This window comes from Thamnophis sirtalis, unplaced genomic scaffold (genome assembly GCF_051295495.1).
Source record: "Thamnophis sirtalis isolate CommonGarterSnake01/CBP01778 unplaced genomic scaffold, rThaSir2_p1.2 scaffold_1, whole genome shotgun sequence".
Taxonomy (NCBI): domain Eukaryota; kingdom Metazoa; phylum Chordata; class Lepidosauria; order Squamata; family Natricidae; genus Thamnophis; species Thamnophis sirtalis.
The window spans coordinates 134,613,060-134,632,167 of NW_028261381.1; the positions used below are offsets into that span (position 1 = coordinate 134,613,060).

A 19,108-nucleotide genomic window follows, 5' to 3' on the forward strand; every position below is an offset into this window, starting at 1 on the left:
ATAACAAGATGCATCCATATCTACCTGTGCTGCTACATTCTGGACCAATTGCAGCTTCCTGGTTATTTTCAGAGGCAGCTTTATGTAGCACACGTTGCATTAGTCCAGTCCGGAAGAAAATAAGACATGAGTGAAGTAATAAAAGGATGATGGTGGTCCATAATTTTTATATTTCTGAATTTTATACTATTGCAGTAAAACCTTGATTTAATGATCATTCAAGAGTGATTTCCATGAAATCTGAGTGGTGTTCAGTCTAAATGTATTTCATTCACATAACTTTGTGTCATTGGTATAATTATGCAGTTGATGTAAAAGAGATTTTGCAGTAACATTTTAATTCAGTAGATACATTTTAATGGTCAGCTCCTGACATTAATCCATGGAGTGGGAGAAGTTCATTGATGCAATTTATAATAAAAAATGTCCATTGTGTCTGAAGTCGGTTGAACCAAAAACATACTATCCTATCCATGCATTTATAGTCTTGTTCATCTTTAGGTAGAAATAATTTCTTGATACCAGAATATCTGTAAAACATATCCTGAAAAATAAATGACTACTGCCTAATGGAAGTTTTAATTTCCTAAAGACATAAAGTCTTTGTAGAATGAAAGAATCTTTCTCTACTATCTCAGCTTTCTCATGAAAAATAGGATGTACATATAAATAAAAGGTGGAAGATCTCATTTAATGGTCTGTCTTTCCTATTAAGCATGTATAAGACAGATTGAGAAAATACTACTTTAAAATATTAATGAGAAAGCCATTCTTTCTGAGAAAAGTTTTTATTAGTGATGTTATCCAGGTGCAAATTTATAGCAGTGGAACTTTCTGCCCAGAGGAAAAAAGTCACAGATAGTCCTTGCTTAGCAACCACAATTGGGATCTATTGCTAAAGCACAGAAAATCACGTGACTGAGATGGAGTTACAACATCACTTTCCATTCTGTAGTTAAGTGAATCATTGAATCATCCCTTAACATGGCCTTGATTTGTAATTTTACTTCTATCTTTTCTATTAATTCTGTTTCTGGAAGCCAGTTGTGAATCCCACATATGGCATGACCACAAGACTTTGCAACAGTCATAAATGTGTGCCAGTTGCCATCAAATGGCTGCAAGGTGTTGCAATGATCATAAACAGGAAGTTTGTCACAACTTTGAATGGTCATTAAATGAGGCAGTTGGTAAGGTCTACTTACAGTCTTCGTAGCTTTTTGCATTGCTCTATTAGCAAAGTAAGCTAATGAGTGACATCTAAAGTAAAACTCAAATAGAATTACTAAGAAACAGGAATTTCAACTGTACAAACATCCCAATATTATTACATTTAAACGAAGAGAACTCTTACCAAGCAGTTCAGCCAGGAGTATATGAGAAGTAAAAAAAGATACAGTGCTGTTCTTTTATTGCAAGTCCCAGTTTGTCCTTCTTCCTAATAAAATTTTCAAGACCTGAATAGATTCATTTTTATATAGCTTTTGTTCTGCTCTTTTGAGTCAGTATATTCTAGTTATCACATGGGGCTGGTTTATCTATAATATTGACAAACTAACATTATTCTGGTCTTAGGCCAGAACCACTCTCAAATTAATGTTTCTTTAATTGCTGAGTTATTGCATTTTCTGTGAATAAGATTTGTTGCTGAAAAAACTTTTGCAAAGACTGTATTGGTTGCTTCTATGTTGTTTTCCACCACAATAAAGTTCTTAAAAGTTATAGTAAATATAGTAGGCAGTCTATAAAAAAAATATGCCATTTGCAAGCTAAACTTAAGTAACATTTGCTACTTAAGCCTATGAAAGCACAGCATTCTCCATTAATTAATCTACTTTGGTAGCAAAATATTAAGGTTTTAAAAAATCCTACAGCCCCAGATTTTTAATAGGCAATTACAACAATCTACACTTGGTTTTTTCTTGTTTTTTTTCCAGTAATTGACTATCTGACCATTCCTAGGTATGGGCTAGCAAGCCCATTCAAAGGACATTTAAGTACCAAAAGTAATGGTAAGTAATTTATGTGATGTGAATTTATTTGGAAACCACACTAGACGTAGACTACTACAAGTCTTTTATTCAAGCATTAGTTTGACAGAATATAATAATATAATCAGTTCTGCTTTAACCAAGAAACTAAATCTAAACCTAAAAGTAAATTCCCTCACCACTTGGCCCATCAAGTGCTTTCTGTCTTCACTGGCATGAAATTGTCAGAACCTTCAAGCTGAAGTCCTTAAGCCTCTTTACCTCAGAGTGATCACATTGACTTCATAATGGGTCTATTCTTGTAGTAGCTGTTTTGAGGGTCTCATGCTAGTTTCATATGCCTGGATACATGCTGCTCCACTGACTATTAAGACATAAACTTTTCCTGGCAGAAGCATTGCTGAAATGGCTCTGTGATTAGCGCTCATCTTGTTCATGGCTCAGTAACAGAAGAATTCTCAGTCCTGTGTGAGGGTTGATTTTAGTCTGCTTATTTATTTAATATATGATTATTTAGTTGTTGGAATTGCTATCTTAACACAGACTAGGAACACTGATGGTATTAAGAAACCAAGAAAGCAAGACCATTGAATATGCCTGCTGATAGCAGTCCTCTGACCTCTTGGGATCTATGATCCCAGCAAATACAGCTGAAGCTCACTCACCTCAGAGCCGAGGTGGCGCAGTGGTTAAATGCAGCACTGCAGGCTACTGCTAGATCAGCAGTTCAGCGGTTCAAATCTCACCGGCTCAGGGTTGACTCAGCCTTCCATCCTTCCGAGGTGGGTAAAATGAGGACCCAGATTGTTGGGGGCAATATGCTGACTCTCTGTAAACCGCTTAGAGAGGGCTGAAAGCCCTATGAAGCAGTATATAAGTCTACTGCTATTGCTATCTAAAGCATTAAAGGATCTGGAAGAAGTGGCATCCTGTTTAATCTAAATTAATTAATAGCAAGAAATGGATGTGCCTAATGAAAGATCATTATGATTAGAGCATAAAACTATCTAATTTGTTTTTTTTTAAGTTAAATTGAAAAAAATAGGACTAGTAACTTAAACTTTTTAAAATGTAGTGCTTTCACAGAGGGTTTTCTAGATTCATTCAACTTGAAAACCTACACGTGTAAACAATACTATAGCATCAAGTATTCCTGGCCATTTCTCAGGTCATTTTAAATAAGACTTACAAAATAAATATTCCTGTTATAAAATAAGCAGGACAAACACCTCAGAGAATGCTATATAAATCTTGGGAAAGATTCTCTGCCAAGGATTTCATTAATCTACTTATTCTCTTATATGTGAGTCTCATATGCAAACTGCCACCATCTGGATCTGGGTGAGGTTTTTCCTCTGGTTCAATCTAAACCTTGTTTGATGGTTCCACATACCGTATTTTTCGGAGTATAAGACACACATTTTTTCCTAAAAAAAGAGGCTGAAAATCTGGGTGCGTTTTATACATCGAATACAGCATTTTTTCCTTCCAAAGCCCCGCCTCCTTCACCAAAATGACTGTGCATAGCCTTATGGAGGCTTTCAGAGAGCTCCTGGGGGCTGGGGAGGGCAGAAATGAGCATCTCCCCCCCCCCCCGGAAACACTCTAAGCCTCCATAAGGCTATGCATGCAATTCTTTTGACAAACAACAGGCCTGTTTTCACGAAAAATGGGCCATTTTTGCTCATTTTTGGCCCCTCCATCCCCCAGGAGCACTCTGCAAGCCCCCCTTCCAAGCCTATTCATGCCTTTAAAAAAAAAAACTGGCCTGTTTTCATGAAAAATGGGCTGTTTTGGAGAGGTTTGCAGAGTGCAAAAACTCTCCCCCCCCTTTAACTGATTGAAGAGAATTACATTGATCAAGTGCAGTGCCAGCCAAAACAAAGTCTTAGGTGCTGCAGCGATTTCCTTCTCCAGCGTATGGATAAATACACCTGGAAACATCTACCTACTCCCTATTCTCTCCCTACCTACCTACTGTATTTCTCTCTCTCTATCCCTCTCCCTACCTACCTACTGTATTTCTTTCTCTCTCTCTCTATTTCTCTCTATATATATCCCTTTGTCTACCTACCTACCTAACTACTCTCTCCCTCTCCCTAACTACCTACTGTATTTCTCTCTCTTTGTCTCCCTATCTATCTATCTACCTACCTACTTTAAAAAAAATCCTCTTCAAAACCTTGGTGCGTCTTATACTCCGGTGTGTCTTATATTCCGAAAAGTATGGTAACTCTTTACTTAATAACATTTTAGACCAAATGAAGGTATCTAGAATAAGTTAGTTTAGTTTAAGTGTGTCTTGTTTCCTTTAGTACACCTTAATCTCAGTTCTATGTTTTAAGTACTTTAAATATTTTAACTACCATTGCCTTGGACAATTTCAATTTGTGGCAGAAAGGTTTGACTATATTTTTAATTATTTAAATAATTACGTAGGTTCTATGGCTAGATCACCACTGCTTTCTCATGCATGGGCTTTGGACATGATCATCATTCTCCCTTTTTCATACAGTTTATTCAGTCCAGGAAAAACAGTATACAAAAATATCCAGGTGTACCGTGCTGTTTATTTCATTTTAATGCCACCTTTATTCACATTTTCAATTTTTTCCTTGTAACTGCAATTGTGGATCAAAATTATTGGCATTTTATCCTAATGCTCAAATATGTTTTATTTCGGTAGCTTTCTGCATTGACTCCTCCTCCCGCAGACTCAGTAATCAGTACCTCATCAGGGATCACATGGCTGTTCATTACAATAAAATACTTTCAGCCAAAGGTAAAAATACTCATACTTGAATTATTTTCAAACATTTGTTATAATAATCATAAGGTATAGTAGTAAGAATTTCAGACTAGCTGCCTGGAGATCTGATTCAAATGTCCACTTGGTCCTAAAGGTCACAGATGGGCTTGAGACATACAACAGTATATATTACTTCAAACTTTATAAAGGCAACAAAAGGATAAAATATTATAAATATTCTGTTATTAGAAAATAAGATTTTGCAACAGATATACTCTTAGGAAAATTTGATTAGAGATGCAGATCATGTGTGCCATTGCAATATGTTGGTTTTTTTAAACTAAAATCAGATAGGTCATTTTGTTGCCCTGTGTTTTCTCCTGAATCGTTGAAAGGTTGGTGGCATACAAGTTTAATTTATTATTGTGATTATGATTATAATTTCCACATCTTTTTGTGGTGTGCTTCCAAAGGTACTTTTCCTTTTATCTATATATATATATAGATAGATAGATATTAAAAATAACAAGCATTGGGATTAGTGGGATATCATTTAGAAGTTGGAAAAAATGCCAATTTCTTTATTTATCAGCACTCTAATGATTGCATTTCTAATTTAATCAGAAATATTTATGAATCTTGAGTACATACTATTTTCTCACTAAAAATGCAATAGACATAAAAGCTAAATACAGGAAGTATACCAGCCAATATTAATGAAAGTTGGAGGGTTTCAGATAATAATTATATAAAATAATTATTTCATAATATGTCACTTCCCGGGTCATTGATCAGATATTTATTCTCCAAACTGGTGGTACATCCTTATTAATATTTAGCAGAGAGGTCTTTTCATCTCTTTTAATAAAGAGATTGAAGAATAAGACAAAAGTAATATTCCTGTAGAGGTCTATTCAGAACTAAATTTTCTTGAGTTCAGTGAGGCTTCCCCCCCTGGTTAGTAGATATGCACTCTGATTTCCTAAGAGTTAACTGAATAAATTGGTGGCTGTCACAAGAGGGGTGCATCAAGGTACTAGACCCTAAGAATATATAAAATGTTTCATATATAAAATTATTTTGTATGGTCCATGGCCACACTCAAATATGTATGTTTCAGGTGTTTGGGACTGTGCTAAGAACAAAATGGCACAGAAGAATAAAAGAACCTCTAATAAGTACATTTTATTGTAGAAAACCTAAGAAGCTATGTATCAGATTTTCTTTATAACAAACCAGTGTCCTGCATCTGTTTCCCTTGCGTATTCTATGTAAAGAACTAGAAGTATTTCTCTTTTAGGCAAGACATAAGAATTTTCATCTTTTCCTTGTTTGGATAGTACTTAGATCTGATATCATATTTTTTTACTTTTGTCCGAATAAGAGTAAACGTTCTCCTGGGGAATATTGGGAGTAGGGGTGGCTTAGTAGGTTATGTCCCTCTTTGGCATCAGCAATGACTTACTGAGACAAGAGAAAGAACCAGGCTGTTAGGCCAAGTTGACAACTGCTGAGGAGAAGGTGAGAGATTACACAGAGCAGCTTTATCCTACTTGTTTTAATATAGTATATTTTGTAAGCCACTCAGAGTCTTCTGGAGTGAACTGCTATATTAAAATATCATTATCATCTCATATGTCTTCTGTTTTATTTGAATTGGAACAACCCAAACATTCTGGATTATATGTCGATTGAACCACGAATGGCCCAACATGATTCAGTAGACGTTTTGCAATGTAATGGATTGTTTTGGGTTCAAAACAAAATACTGTATTTTCTATTTTATGATCATCCCTTGACCCACTATTCTTCTTAAAGTAGCTTTTTAAGACAAGTATTTGCTAATGAGGTTGTTTTATGCCTGGAAAAGCAGTAAATTACAAATATGTAAACGGGATCCCATTTTTTCTGTGCAAAAGGACATTTATTTTTCTAATGAAGTATCCAAGATACTTTGAGGTAATTTATGTTTACAAGGTAATACTCCACATTGAATTGGATATGTAAGATGGGAAAATGAGCTACATTGAAGAAGAAAAGGCAAATACGTAATTTGATCAGAATAGTTTTCTGTGTTCTACAGAGACATGGAATATCATTATAAATCAAGTACTTTGCCTATGGCCCTATGCACTCATTAAATTCTATTGATACTTGATAATTCCAGGCTGAGATTTGCCTGGAAAGTGTAGCATTTACTTAATACTTTTAAATAAACCATTTCTCTCAGCACCCAAGTTTATTTAGTTGAATATATTAATAAGCAAAAGAAATAGATCAGTGGACTTAAGAGGAAAATACTTTCAGGGCACTATTGATTCACAGGAAGTCATTTGGGGGCTACAGATGATAAAGGCAGAGTTAGAAACCCCAATGGCATAGCAGTTTTTGTCTTAAGCTTCCACTTCAGTTCATTATTTCCTCTTACACCATCATTATAATTCACAAGCAGAACTAAAGCATTCAGAGAGCTAAATTATGCTGAAGTCTGTGTGAAATCAGGACACTTCCCACTCCCGATACCAATGACGCTATAATAGAACTGCAAGTGATGGTTCGGGGAAAAGACAGATAGGAGTTAGGCCAAACTAGACTTGTGGAGAAGGCCTCTACCTCATTTCTTCCTCTAATGGCTGTTGCTTGAGGCAGTTAAGGAAAGGAATGTGTTCAGTAAATAAGAGAGGATTTATATTCTCTATCTCTTTGCTTGCATGGATGCTGATGTCTTGGCAGGAAAGTAACCAGATGGCAGTTGGTCTCCTCCTCTCTAACATTAGAGCCCTGACTGTTTTAATTTGAAATTGGGCCAGGTGATCAGGAAGCCTTATTGCCAATACTAAAAGAACTAGGGGTCTTACAGTAACTAACGAAAGCTTGGCAGAGATGGTCTTTGGACATAATTATATTAAAAAACCTATTAAATATTTTCTAAGACTGAGTACTTAAGACTAATTCAGATGAAACCCAGAGCAGTTGAATTGATAGGCCTAAATAACATGTTGCTGATCCAGCTGATAGCTCAGCATACTATTTTTACTTCTTCCAGTATACATGTTTTCTCCAGTTTAAACTCTCCTAAGGTAAAAAAAAATCTATGCTAAGTATAAATGATATGTTATTATGGAATATACAGAGTGTTAGATGAAGACCAGAAGTTTTACCTGAAGGCAGATAATAGGCAATATTCAAGATACCATGGGAGTCTTGCATTCATTGTTAGCCTCTATAAAGAATAAAATAGGTTTTGTCCTACATGTTTTTAAAAGGAGGGGGGGTGTCAGAAAATTGAAAAAAAAATATTTTTCAAATTTCAGCATGTTAACATTTCTGGATATTTTCCTTCCTATTTTCATGGCCTACCATAGTGTAGCATTATGTCTGTGGGATCCTTGGTGGTGTCTGAGTTTGCTTGTTTTCTTACAGATGTTAACCCACTAGGTAACATAATCAATGCTTAGCAAGGACCCATAGTTCAACCCTGAGTTACAAATATTCTCTTCTATCACTATTATATCTGCATGATACTATTGATTGATTGATTCCCAGACTTTATATAGCCATTCACCTCACCCATCTCACAGGAATTTACTCTGATTTCCAGAGTTGATGGCATAACCAGGTTTTGAGGAATTTCTGGAACATTAAAAGGATGTTTTTAATGCATTAAAAGCATTATGTCTGGGGGAAAGAAAGCTCCATAAAACAGGTGCCACAGCAGAGAAGACCCACTACTTTGGTTCTGCTAAATGTAGGCCCCTGGAAGATGTCATCTGCAGCATACCTTCTCTGCCAGATTTAATGGGCTGGGCTGATATAATTAGAGACCCCCAGATAACCCAGTCCCATGCTATGAAGGTTGAAACCAGCACTTTGCATTGGCCCCGGAAAAAAAAACTGGCCATCAATGCAGACCGCAGAGCAGAGGTTCAATATGACATGTCTTAGGAGCACATATAACTTCCTACACTGCTGCATTTTGCTGAAACTTCTAAATAATTCTTCAAGGGCAGCCACATGCAAAGTGAATTACAGTAGTACAGTATGGAGGTGACCTGGGCATGAATGAATGTGAACCAAATCTCCCCCATCCAGGATTGGGCACAATTGATGCACAGAGTTGTGCAAAAACCCTCTTAACCATGACTATTGCCCCTCCTCAAGCAAGAGTCGTGAATTGAGAAGCATCACAAATTGCACTTTGGGTCTGTCTGGGCAGTATGATTCCATCAAGCACTAAAAATGGCATAGTCCTAAAAACAGGCCCCCAAATTTCATCTCTAAGGTCCTACATGGGTCATTATTTGAAATACCTCCTTCTTTGGAATTAATTTACTTGTCTGCTCATATTTTATATTAACTATTTATACATCCTCTCCTTGTAGAATTGACATCTAACAGGGCCTTGGAAATGGGTTTTATCAATGTTGCCCCTGTTCCCTTTCCCAGTGGAGCTTTTGCTTGTTTCATTCTTTTTGAGTTTCAGGAAACGTGTAACAACTTTTGTCTTTGAGTTGGCACAGGAAAAGGAGTTTTACAATATGTAAATAGGATCTGTATCGTGTGAGAATTATTTATATTGGTTTGTTTTTTTTAAAAAAAATTATTAGGTGTCTATAGCCTCAGGAATGAGTAGCATACAAGTACAGTAGGAAAGCAGATAGCTATACAGTGGGGCAAAAAAGTATTTAGTCAGCCACCAATTGCGTAAGTTCCTCCACTTAAAAAGAGGACAGAGGACCTCAACTATGAGAGACAAAATGAGAGAACAAATCCAGACAATCACAATGTCTGATTTGGAAAGATTTTTTTTGCAAATTATGGTGGAAAATAAGTATTTGGTCAATATCAAAAGTTCATCTCAATACTTTGTTATATATCCTTTATTGGCAATGACAGAGGTCAAACGTTTTCTGTAAGTCTTCACAAGGTTGGCACACACTGTTGCTGGTATGTTGGCCCATTCCTCCATGCAGATCTCCTCTAGAGCAGTGATGTTTTGGGGCTGTCACTGGGCAACACGGACTTTCAACTCCTAACTAAATACTTTTTTGCCCCACTGTATAAATAGGTAGTTAATAAAATAAGAATATATTAAAAGCATGGACAAGCTGTAAAGGTTCAATTATAAAGTTTTGTTTTGTAGATACATATTGACAACTCATGCAACAAATTCCTTTTTTATTCACTTTGTGGTGTTTGTTTTCAGCTGCTATAGATTGTTCATTACCAAAAAGCAGATTAAACAGCATAAAATGTAAGTATTTTCTTTGATTGTTAATAATTTTAAAAAGCATATCATGAAAATTATATATTGATAGCATTCATTATTATTCAGAAATTAGAATTATTATTCAGTACTAGATACATCATTACTTGCAGTGACATTTCCTCTTACTTCCTCTCATCTTCAAATTTTAAGTTGATTTGAAATATGCAGCAGTCTATTATTTCTGGTGACTGCTGTCTATCAATGGATGAACACAATAAGCCATGACAAACACCCTGAACTGTGATATTTCAATTCAGCATCGTTCAAACTCTGTCTAATAAGACTATGGTATGGTACGGTACGGTATGGTACGGTATACAAAAATATACAAAACAAAAACTGTTTTATTTTGTTTTTTTGTTTATTTTGTAATCTTAAATAGCAAGACCTAGCCCACACTGTTTAGCAGTACTGTTTAACAGTAGTATGATTTTGTGTATTTTGCTTTTTAATTTGTGTTATTTGTTTTGATTTTAACTTGGATGCCACCTACAATCTGTTGGTGAGATAGGCAGCTATAGATATTGTTTAATATGTCTTTTGTTTAAGCAAATCATCAATCAATAACCACCATTGAAAGACTGTTTATGGAGGATGGTATAGTTCACAAATTCTCCACTGGGAAGGGGATTGAACTAGAAGATTTTGGAAGTTATTTTCAATCTTTCAGATTTTTGATTCTATATAATAAAAATGTCTTATAAAATTGTATGAAAACAGGCTTAAGAGTAGTAAGAATTATTCAGGGCAAAAATGCAGTCTATAGAAAATATAGATGAAACGGAATTATTTGTACATTAAAGAAGAATTTTTTGGTTATGAGTCAGCAACGTAAATTGTTTCTCATGGAAATCTAGCAGGGTGAGACAGTTTAGCCCTATAGGAATGCATTTTAATCCTTTTTTTTTTTTAGCTATTTAAATTATTTTTCCCGGGCACTTTCTATGTCTTAATGAAGATTTAAAAACAAAATTGTTCATGTAAGAGGACTAAGTCACAGATAAAAGTACAGACAGGTATACTGGAATATAGAGCTGGTACCAGGTAAACCAAAACTCATGTGAGCTAAAGTTACCAAAGGAGGCTTCTTTAGATATGTTCCAAATAAAAGAAAAAGAATTATGCTAGCTGATGAACACAGATGGCAAAATACTTTGGTAGCAAACAAAAGGCATAGAAACTGAGCTGTTATTTTGATTCAGTCTTAATCAACAAAAAAAGTAAATTGGGTATTTCACTGGGATATAGGCAATCCCCTGGTTACGAACATTCTCTTAGTGAACTCTCAAATTTACGCAATCAGCGTCTCCTAGTATTTACAAGCGAGTCCTAAAACTATGAATCTTGCAGCACCATGACAGTTGTTCACCCTTAAGAACAACCACAGAGGCTGTGCAACATTCATTCTGCACTTTGCCGGCCAAAATGGAGGTTTGAAGGGATGGGCCTGCCCTTCCAATGAGCCGTTTAGGCCTGTGCAGGCCTCAGCTGGCATTTTTCCAGCCAAAATGGGGCTCCATTTAGGCCTGCGCAGGTTCACCTGGCACTGCAGAGGCCTAAACAGAGCATTGGAGGGGCAGGCCTGCTCCTCCAAACCTCCATTTTGGCCTGTAATGTGTCGGTCGAGGCCTGTGCAGACCTAAAGGGACCTTCGTTTTGGCCAGGAAAATGCCAGCTGAGGTCTGTGCAGGCCTAAATGGAACGTTGGAGGGGCACGCGCAGCAGAGGCTGGAGAAGAGACAGTTTACTAGATCTTCCCATGGTAAGTGACCCAGTACGGCAGGTTGGGGGGTGGAAAGCAATTGTGGGGAACATGAGGTTTTTCAGTGGGTCAGGGAAGGCTTGGGTAGTCTTAAGCAGGTGGCCTATTCCATCACTAGCCCCTCCTCTCCCCCCATGGCCTTCCTCACCCTGAAATTCCTCATGTACCCTTAACAAGCCGCGCATTTGATTAGCAAATGAATGGGTGAAGGAAGGGAGTGATCACGTTCAAGGTACAAGATTCACTCCCACAAATCCTCGGGTTACATTCATAACTCGAGGACTACCTATATTGTGAAGATAGGAAAGCTAGAATGGAGAGGCAAAATTGAAGCTTAAGATTGAGGAAACATGTCCAGGAAATACCTCTTTAAATTAAATCTTCACAAGCAGATGAATTGCATCTGAGTGTAGTGAAGAAATTCATTATAGTCTGGCTGAACCTTTGTATTATTGAGATCCTGATTAAAGTGTCAGATGACTGGAGGAAAGAAAATGTACTTTTCTTCAAGAAAAGAACAATGAACCTTGATGGTATGGAAAGATCAATATTATTTTGTCAGCATTTAATTTACTGTCTAAGAACTTAGCTTTTTATCTTATGTATATCTATTCTTTTCTTGTTTATTTTACTTTGTGGGTTTTTCCCATGGGAAAATAAAGGACAATAAAAATTATTTTAAGATGTGATACGGGAAGATCCAGGAAATGGCAGATTGATCAGTCTAACATTGCTAACTGGGAAAATTCTGGAGCAGATCATGTTTATTAAATCTGTAGATGTTACAATACTGAGTGGGATATTGCCTAGGAAATAGAAAGAAAATTCAAAACAATCTGGATAGGTTGGAGAATGTTGGACAAATGTGCTGCAAATAACTAGAAATTAACAAAAACAGAAAATGAAGTAGAATAAATTCTGCCTTCTCCTGTGCGCTGCTTGGAGAATCTAAGCATGGGTTCAACTTCAGTTTGTCTGCCCAGTGTCTGAGTTGATTTTAGAGTCTAGCCACGCCTCCTGGCTTGATTGCCTCAGTTTTTCTCAACTCAGTCAAATCTATAGTAGTGACTTAGACTCTCTCCTCAGTCAGTGAGCAGAGAAATTAAAGTTATTACCTTGGATTCTTCAATTATTTTTTCATTACAGCAGAAGATTTAAAAAAATTGAATTGGCAACTCTTTGACAGCTGTCAAAGGCCCTTCGGCTTGTGCAGCACCTCAGGCTCCTAGAAGCCTTGCACGAGGCTCGGAGCCGACAACACGGAGCTATCAAAGCTCCATTTGAAGTTTAAAACCACTGGAGCAGCGCGATGGCACTATAACAGCTAGTGAACGGATCGGGTGAGCATCGGCTGAGGCTTCTGAAAGGGCTCCGGGCAGCCTGGGAATGAGGCCTTGACACTACAGAGAACGTGGCCGCCATTTGGGACATTGTTTCAAGGCGACTGCCATTTTGAATAGCGAATTTGGTATGCTTGCCATTTTGGCTGTCAGATCACCTTGGACTGTCATTTCAGCGGCGATTTTCATCTTGACAGGGATCGCTCCTCAGGGAAAGCACAGAGAGAGCCGTGCCTGGACTTTGCTTCTCCCTATCTGGCAGCTTGATCTGGTCTCCTAGCAGCTGCATATTAGAGACTTGCAGCCTGAAAGCCCCTGTCTACCACAGCTCCAAAGACTTCAAGTCAGTTGCAGACCCAAGAAGCGGTTCCAGAGGCCTCAAACGAGGCTGCTTGAGCGCTCCCAACAACCCAGTCCCGGGCTATTCCCTTTCCGAGTACTTGGTCAAAGATCCGGTGCGGCTGTCGCAGAATTTCATCTCTGGAATTGATTGATCTGACCTGGTCCTGAGGTGGTAAGTGGGGCGTTCGCATTGCCATCCTAGCTAACCACAGGAATGGCTGACTCATGTTACGGGGAGGAAGAACCCTACCCAGGCACATGCTCCATCCTACAGCCAGCCCCAAGGAGAAAGTCGACTAAGTGCCATCCAAGTCCTCTAGCAAGTCAGAGAGGTCTAAAACATCCTCTCATAAGTCTTCTATAACAGATAGAGATGCCAGCAGGTACTTTAATGCTTTGGAAAAACAATTTACTAAGGTGCAAAAGGCACTGATGGTTAATCCATCTTCCGTAAGGCAAGCTGAATCCAGTCAGGCCAGGGATGAGGTACCAGATGTCTTTCCAGATGATATTTCAGTCTCACAAGATTTCCAGGCAGCTTGTTTCGAGGATAATTTTGCTCCATTCGAATGTCTTCCTGTGACAGCTGAGGACTCTCCTAATGACCACAGGCAAAAGGAGGCCACAGCCAATTCTAGGCCTACCTCAGCATGCTTCTCTGTAGAACAGCAGGAATTTATTTCCCAGGCCATAATGGACTTTGCCTTTCAGCATGGGGTCACCTCCAGTAAACACACAATTCAGGTCCCAGTCCAGCAGAGCCAGAAGAAGGACAGTCCTGTTCCTGTTCAGGACCCTCCCGCTCCCAAACCTTCAGTATGCAGTGAGGATTCACTAGCAGCAGAGGACGTGACCACTGAGCAGATCCTCAAGCCGGCCTTCACTGGCCTCTTCAAGCCTGCACTCTTCAAATTGCTTTTTCTCAAGGCCAAGGTGATCACTAGTTCAGACATGGCCAGTACCTCGGATGAGCCTACTAAGGAACAACCATCCAAGAAAGCTAAGAGCAGCACCTTCTTTTCTGAAACACCTGCAGAATGCAAGGAGGCTCCTACCCCTCAGCTCTTCCTCAACGTAGTCCAACGCCAGTGGTCTCAGCCTGGGTCTATCCCAGCTCTTCGTGGTTGTGACAAACAGTTATATGCGGTGGCCCCGGAGATGGAGAATCTCTTGCAGTGGTCCATGGTTGATACCCCTGTGGCCGCCCTTACATCTTCAGTACTCATTCCCTCCAATCTCATGGAGGTAGTGAAGACGGAGGACAAAAGGGCAGAATCCTCATTTAAGAAAGTTCATCAGGCCGTGTCCTGGGCCATCAGGGCCTTAACATCGGCTTCCTTTTCAACAGGGCCACACTCATGTGGCTGAGACAGCTATTAGACAAGATTTCGGTAGAGGACACCAGGCTCTGCCAAGATTTAAACAAGCTGGCGACAGCCACGGAATATTCAGCAGATGCCACACTTAACGCTGCCAAATTTGCCTCACGGGCTATGGCAGCCAATGTGTCTTCCCAGTGTGGGTTCATCATTGGCAGGCAAATATGCACTCTAAATGAAGTTTGGCTTCTGTTCCTTTCAAAGGGGATAAACTCTTTGGTCGAGACCAAAGACAAGAAGAAGGCCATGCCAGTCCAGCACAAGAAATATGACAACAGTCTCTCCATACTCCCGCAGGCAGCTCTTTTGACAGGCTGACTCTGGAATGTCTGCTTCCCAATTCCAGAGACCATATTCCCAGGGAGCAAATAGGTACCAGGACAGACAGTCCTTCAGGGACAGGGACAGACAACAACCCTATGGCAAGCGATCTTTCCGAGGGGCTAATACCAAGCCCTTCCACAGAACAAAGTGACTCTTGCCCCAACTTAACGATTGGCAGCCGTCTACGAGCCTTCCTACCCCAGTAGAAGGAGACAACCACCACCGATGCCTGGGTTATCCAGATGGTGAGGCTGGGCCTCACCATAGAATTCCTTTCCCCTCCCTCCACCCCACTTTCTGAGTTGCCCCACTCCCAGGAATCCCGCCAAGAGGGAATCAGTGGAAACTGAGATTCGCCATCTCCTAGACATCAAGGTGATAGAACCAGTTTCATTGGATCAGGAAGGTCTAAGCTTCTATTCTATGTTCTTCCTTGTGCCCAAAAGCTGTGTGTGTGTGTGCAGAGCCATATTAGATCCCAAGAGGCTCAACTCCCATGTAGTATACAAACACTTCAAAATGCAGATCCTAAATTCCATCTTGGACAGCATTCAGGAAGGGGATCTACTCACGTCTATAGATCTTGGGGAGGCTTACCTGCATGTACGCATCAGACCAGCACATCGAAAGTTCCTGCAGTTCCATTATGAGGGGCGGCACTTCCAGTATCACACCATGCCATTCCGCCTGTCATCGCCCCCCAGGACTTTCACAAAACTGTTGGCGGCCGGTGCGCATATACTGACAACCAGGTGTGCGTACACTGTTATCTGGACGACATCCTCATTCAATCATCATCCATCAGATAGGCATACAGGGATGTGCATACCACAACGCTCGTCCTACGGAAACACCACTTCTCCGTGAACATGGAGAAGAGTCATCTCCAGCCCACCAACAGACTATTACATCTAGGGGCTGTGATTGACACTTCCACCTGCGAGGTTTTCCTGTCTCCAGACCGCCAATCTAGCCTATGTCAGATGGTCTCATCCATTCTAGTGCAATACCAGGTGCCACTGATACAGCTTTCCAGCTTACTAGGGAAAATGATCTTGTGCTTGTCGGTCATGCCCTGGGCAGGTTTGCATGCACAACCATTGCAGTGGCTCCTACTTCCACATCAGTGAGCCAAAAGGAGCAACTCCAACATCAAGATGCACATCCCTCCACGAATCTGCAGTTCGCGCTGATGGTAGGTCTCTCCAGCGATCAGGAAAAAATCCCTCTTCAAGGAACTACATCAAGTGACAGTGATGTCAGATGCCAGCCTATTCGGGGCAGGGGGTGCATCTCCAGTCACAACTGTTCCATGGGTGCTGGTCAAACGAAGAACTGGAGAACAGCATCAATTAGCTGGAGCTGAGAGCCGCACACCTAGCCTTGCGACGCTTCGAACATCTAGTCACAGACCAACATGTCCTCCTGCTCACGGACAATGTGGCCACCAAGGCCCACTTCAATCGACAGGGAGGGGCACTCATTCCAAGGCCCTGATGCAGGAGGATCTTCAATTTACTAATTTTAATTTAAATTTAAAGTTATGCATTTGGGCTGTTAAATAGAATAAAATTATACTGATTTATCATAATATAGGCCTTATTAAGAATAAGATAATATATCAGATTACAGGGCATTTTCAAGTTTCTCATCATCTCATATCTATTGATACTAAAAAATAGCTTTAGTTGAAAACCATTACTACCTTTGTCTGCACAAACGTAATCCATTTTTTAAAAATCCCTTTAATTCTAGTACTTTAACCTTGGCTAATATTTTCATCTTAAGTTTCAGATCAGAACCGAAGAGAGAAATTAAAGAAAGAGGTAGAAAAATGTGAGAAGGAGATGATTTCATCTCAACAGGTATCCCGATCAAGCTCCAGGGAAAGTAGAAGACTGCTATCTGCTACCTATACAAAAGTAGGTATATTTAGTCTCTTATTCCTTTTTCACTATTAATACTGGAAAATTCCTTCCAGATTTTAGTATTGTTGAATAGCAGTATTCTGTTAAATAAATTACAGTCCCCGAAAATATTTTACTAAATACTTCCTTTTAAGGATAAGCAAGACCATATAGATGTGTAATTCCTATATTTTTTATTCCTATTGTTTTAATTTGTGCTGAATAGGAATAGGCAAAATTCTCTCATTTTCCAGTTTTAGATTTATTCTGGACTTCCTCTATATCAACTTGTAAAAAAAATTTTTTTTTGGGGGGGGGGGTGTACATTTTCTATACATTTTTATATATGATTCATGCCTGTTTACAAGATATTGCACCTTTATTTAATTCTACTTCTGATATCTTTTTCATCTGCTGGAGGGGAGAATAATAATTAAAAAGATTAACAAACTGCAACTGGAGTTTGTTCTATATTATTTTCTACTTACCATTCATCTGCTTCAGAATGAGGAAGCAGAAATTTAGTCCATCCTTCCATTTTTGTCTAGCATCAATAAGGAATATCCTACACACAGAGAGGCACACATACAGATACCAAATTTTAAATTACGTGTGATATTCTAGGAAAATAAGCCTATAATACCTGTTTTCAATTTACCTGCATTTAGAGATAGGCTTGCTATAAATACCTATAATCCTTGAATTATAATAGTAATTGGGACTAGACTTACTGTTGTGAAGTGCCTTGCCACCCTGCACTTGCTGGCCCTGCCACTTCTACTGCCATCATCTGACCATTGCCTTCTCCCTCCTGTTGACAAACTGCCTTGCATAGGGCCATTCTCGCAGTGCTTCAGAAAGTCTGAAAAACCATGAGAATGGCCTGTGCAATTTGGAGAACAGCATGAGCAGCCTCGGGAAGCTGTCCTGAGATGGCCAGCATCTGCTTTACTGGGCAGCAAGTGCAGCAGGGTGAGTGAGGCCCAGGGCAACAAAGATGGCAGGGCAAGCAGAGTTCAGCAGAGGCTTTGAGCTATGATGTGGAGCTTGAGACTGCACTCTGTGGTAGCAATGCTGGGGCTGAAGTAGAGATCTGGGAGTGTTAGCCTCTGGCTGAGACTGCTGAACTTCCGTGGTCTCTATTTCAGCCTCAGTGCCACTATCGTTGCTGATGAGTGTCACTATGCAGGGTGGCCAAAAGAGAGAGATGGAGGGGGGATAGGCAAGTGGGAGGGAATTGATACCCTCTTCTGGTCATAAGTGCAAGATGGTGCCAAACACTATCTGAATTTTAATCATATCACTGTGGAGGTGCTGCAGTGCCCATCATTTCTGGGATCAGGTATAAGCACCATTCATTCAGCACCTCCTTAACTTGGAATGGTCACTGAACAAACGGTTGAAATTTGAGAGCTACCTGCACATGATTGCTACCTATTGTAATCAGAAACTTCTGTAAACTTCTAGCTTTCTTTTATTTGTGTTCTATTTTTTATAAATATTATTTACTTCATCCTTTCTCCAATCTGTTTCCTCTAAAATATGCTGAAATTCCATCTTCCAAATTTATTGATCAGTATTATTAAATATTAAAATTATGGTCCTAAGTATAACTTGGTTGGAGAAGACAGATTTAGATTATAAATGAAAGTTAGCTGTTTACATTCATGTATCTTCCCAGCTATATAGAAAGAGAAAGAAATTGAATGGAGAAATAAATTGCTCAAATAAACCAGTTGTTGACTAGCATTGCACAGAATAGTACTAGTTAGGAAAATGATCTGTAATAGACAGAATATTATTTGTGTAGCAGAAACAGAGTACTGTAAAGGGTGGGATTCATTTTCATTTTAAAATATGCATAACAGCGTATTTGGCTTCAAGCTGCTATATAATGTTGATCATTAGTTGGCTAATTCTTGCATGACTGCTTGGTAGCTGACAGTGAATGATAAGTTTCCCAGATAATCACCCTATTTAGAAAAGTTATTCATGACTGGTGGTGATGGGTAATACAATGTGCTGTTGTTTTTGCTTTTGTTTTG

General features: G+C 39.1%; 1 protein-coding gene across 3 annotated transcripts in view; it reads left to right on the top strand.

Moving 5' to 3' along the window:
• The window catches only part of SPATA7 (spermatogenesis associated 7), a 40,235-nt gene that overhangs the window by 1,418 nt on the left and 19,709 nt on the right, over positions 1 to 19,108 (top strand). For 2 of the 3 annotated variants that reach the window (XM_087725216.1, XM_087725234.1), the window contains exons 2-5: positions 1,938 to 2,012; positions 4,678 to 4,773; positions 9,947 to 9,994; positions 16,945 to 17,078. In XM_087725216.1, the coding sequence (XP_087581342.1) occupies positions 1,938 to 2,012; positions 4,678 to 4,773; positions 9,947 to 9,994; positions 16,945 to 17,078 (353 nt within the window). The other variant, XM_087725224.1, reaches the window with a different exon arrangement.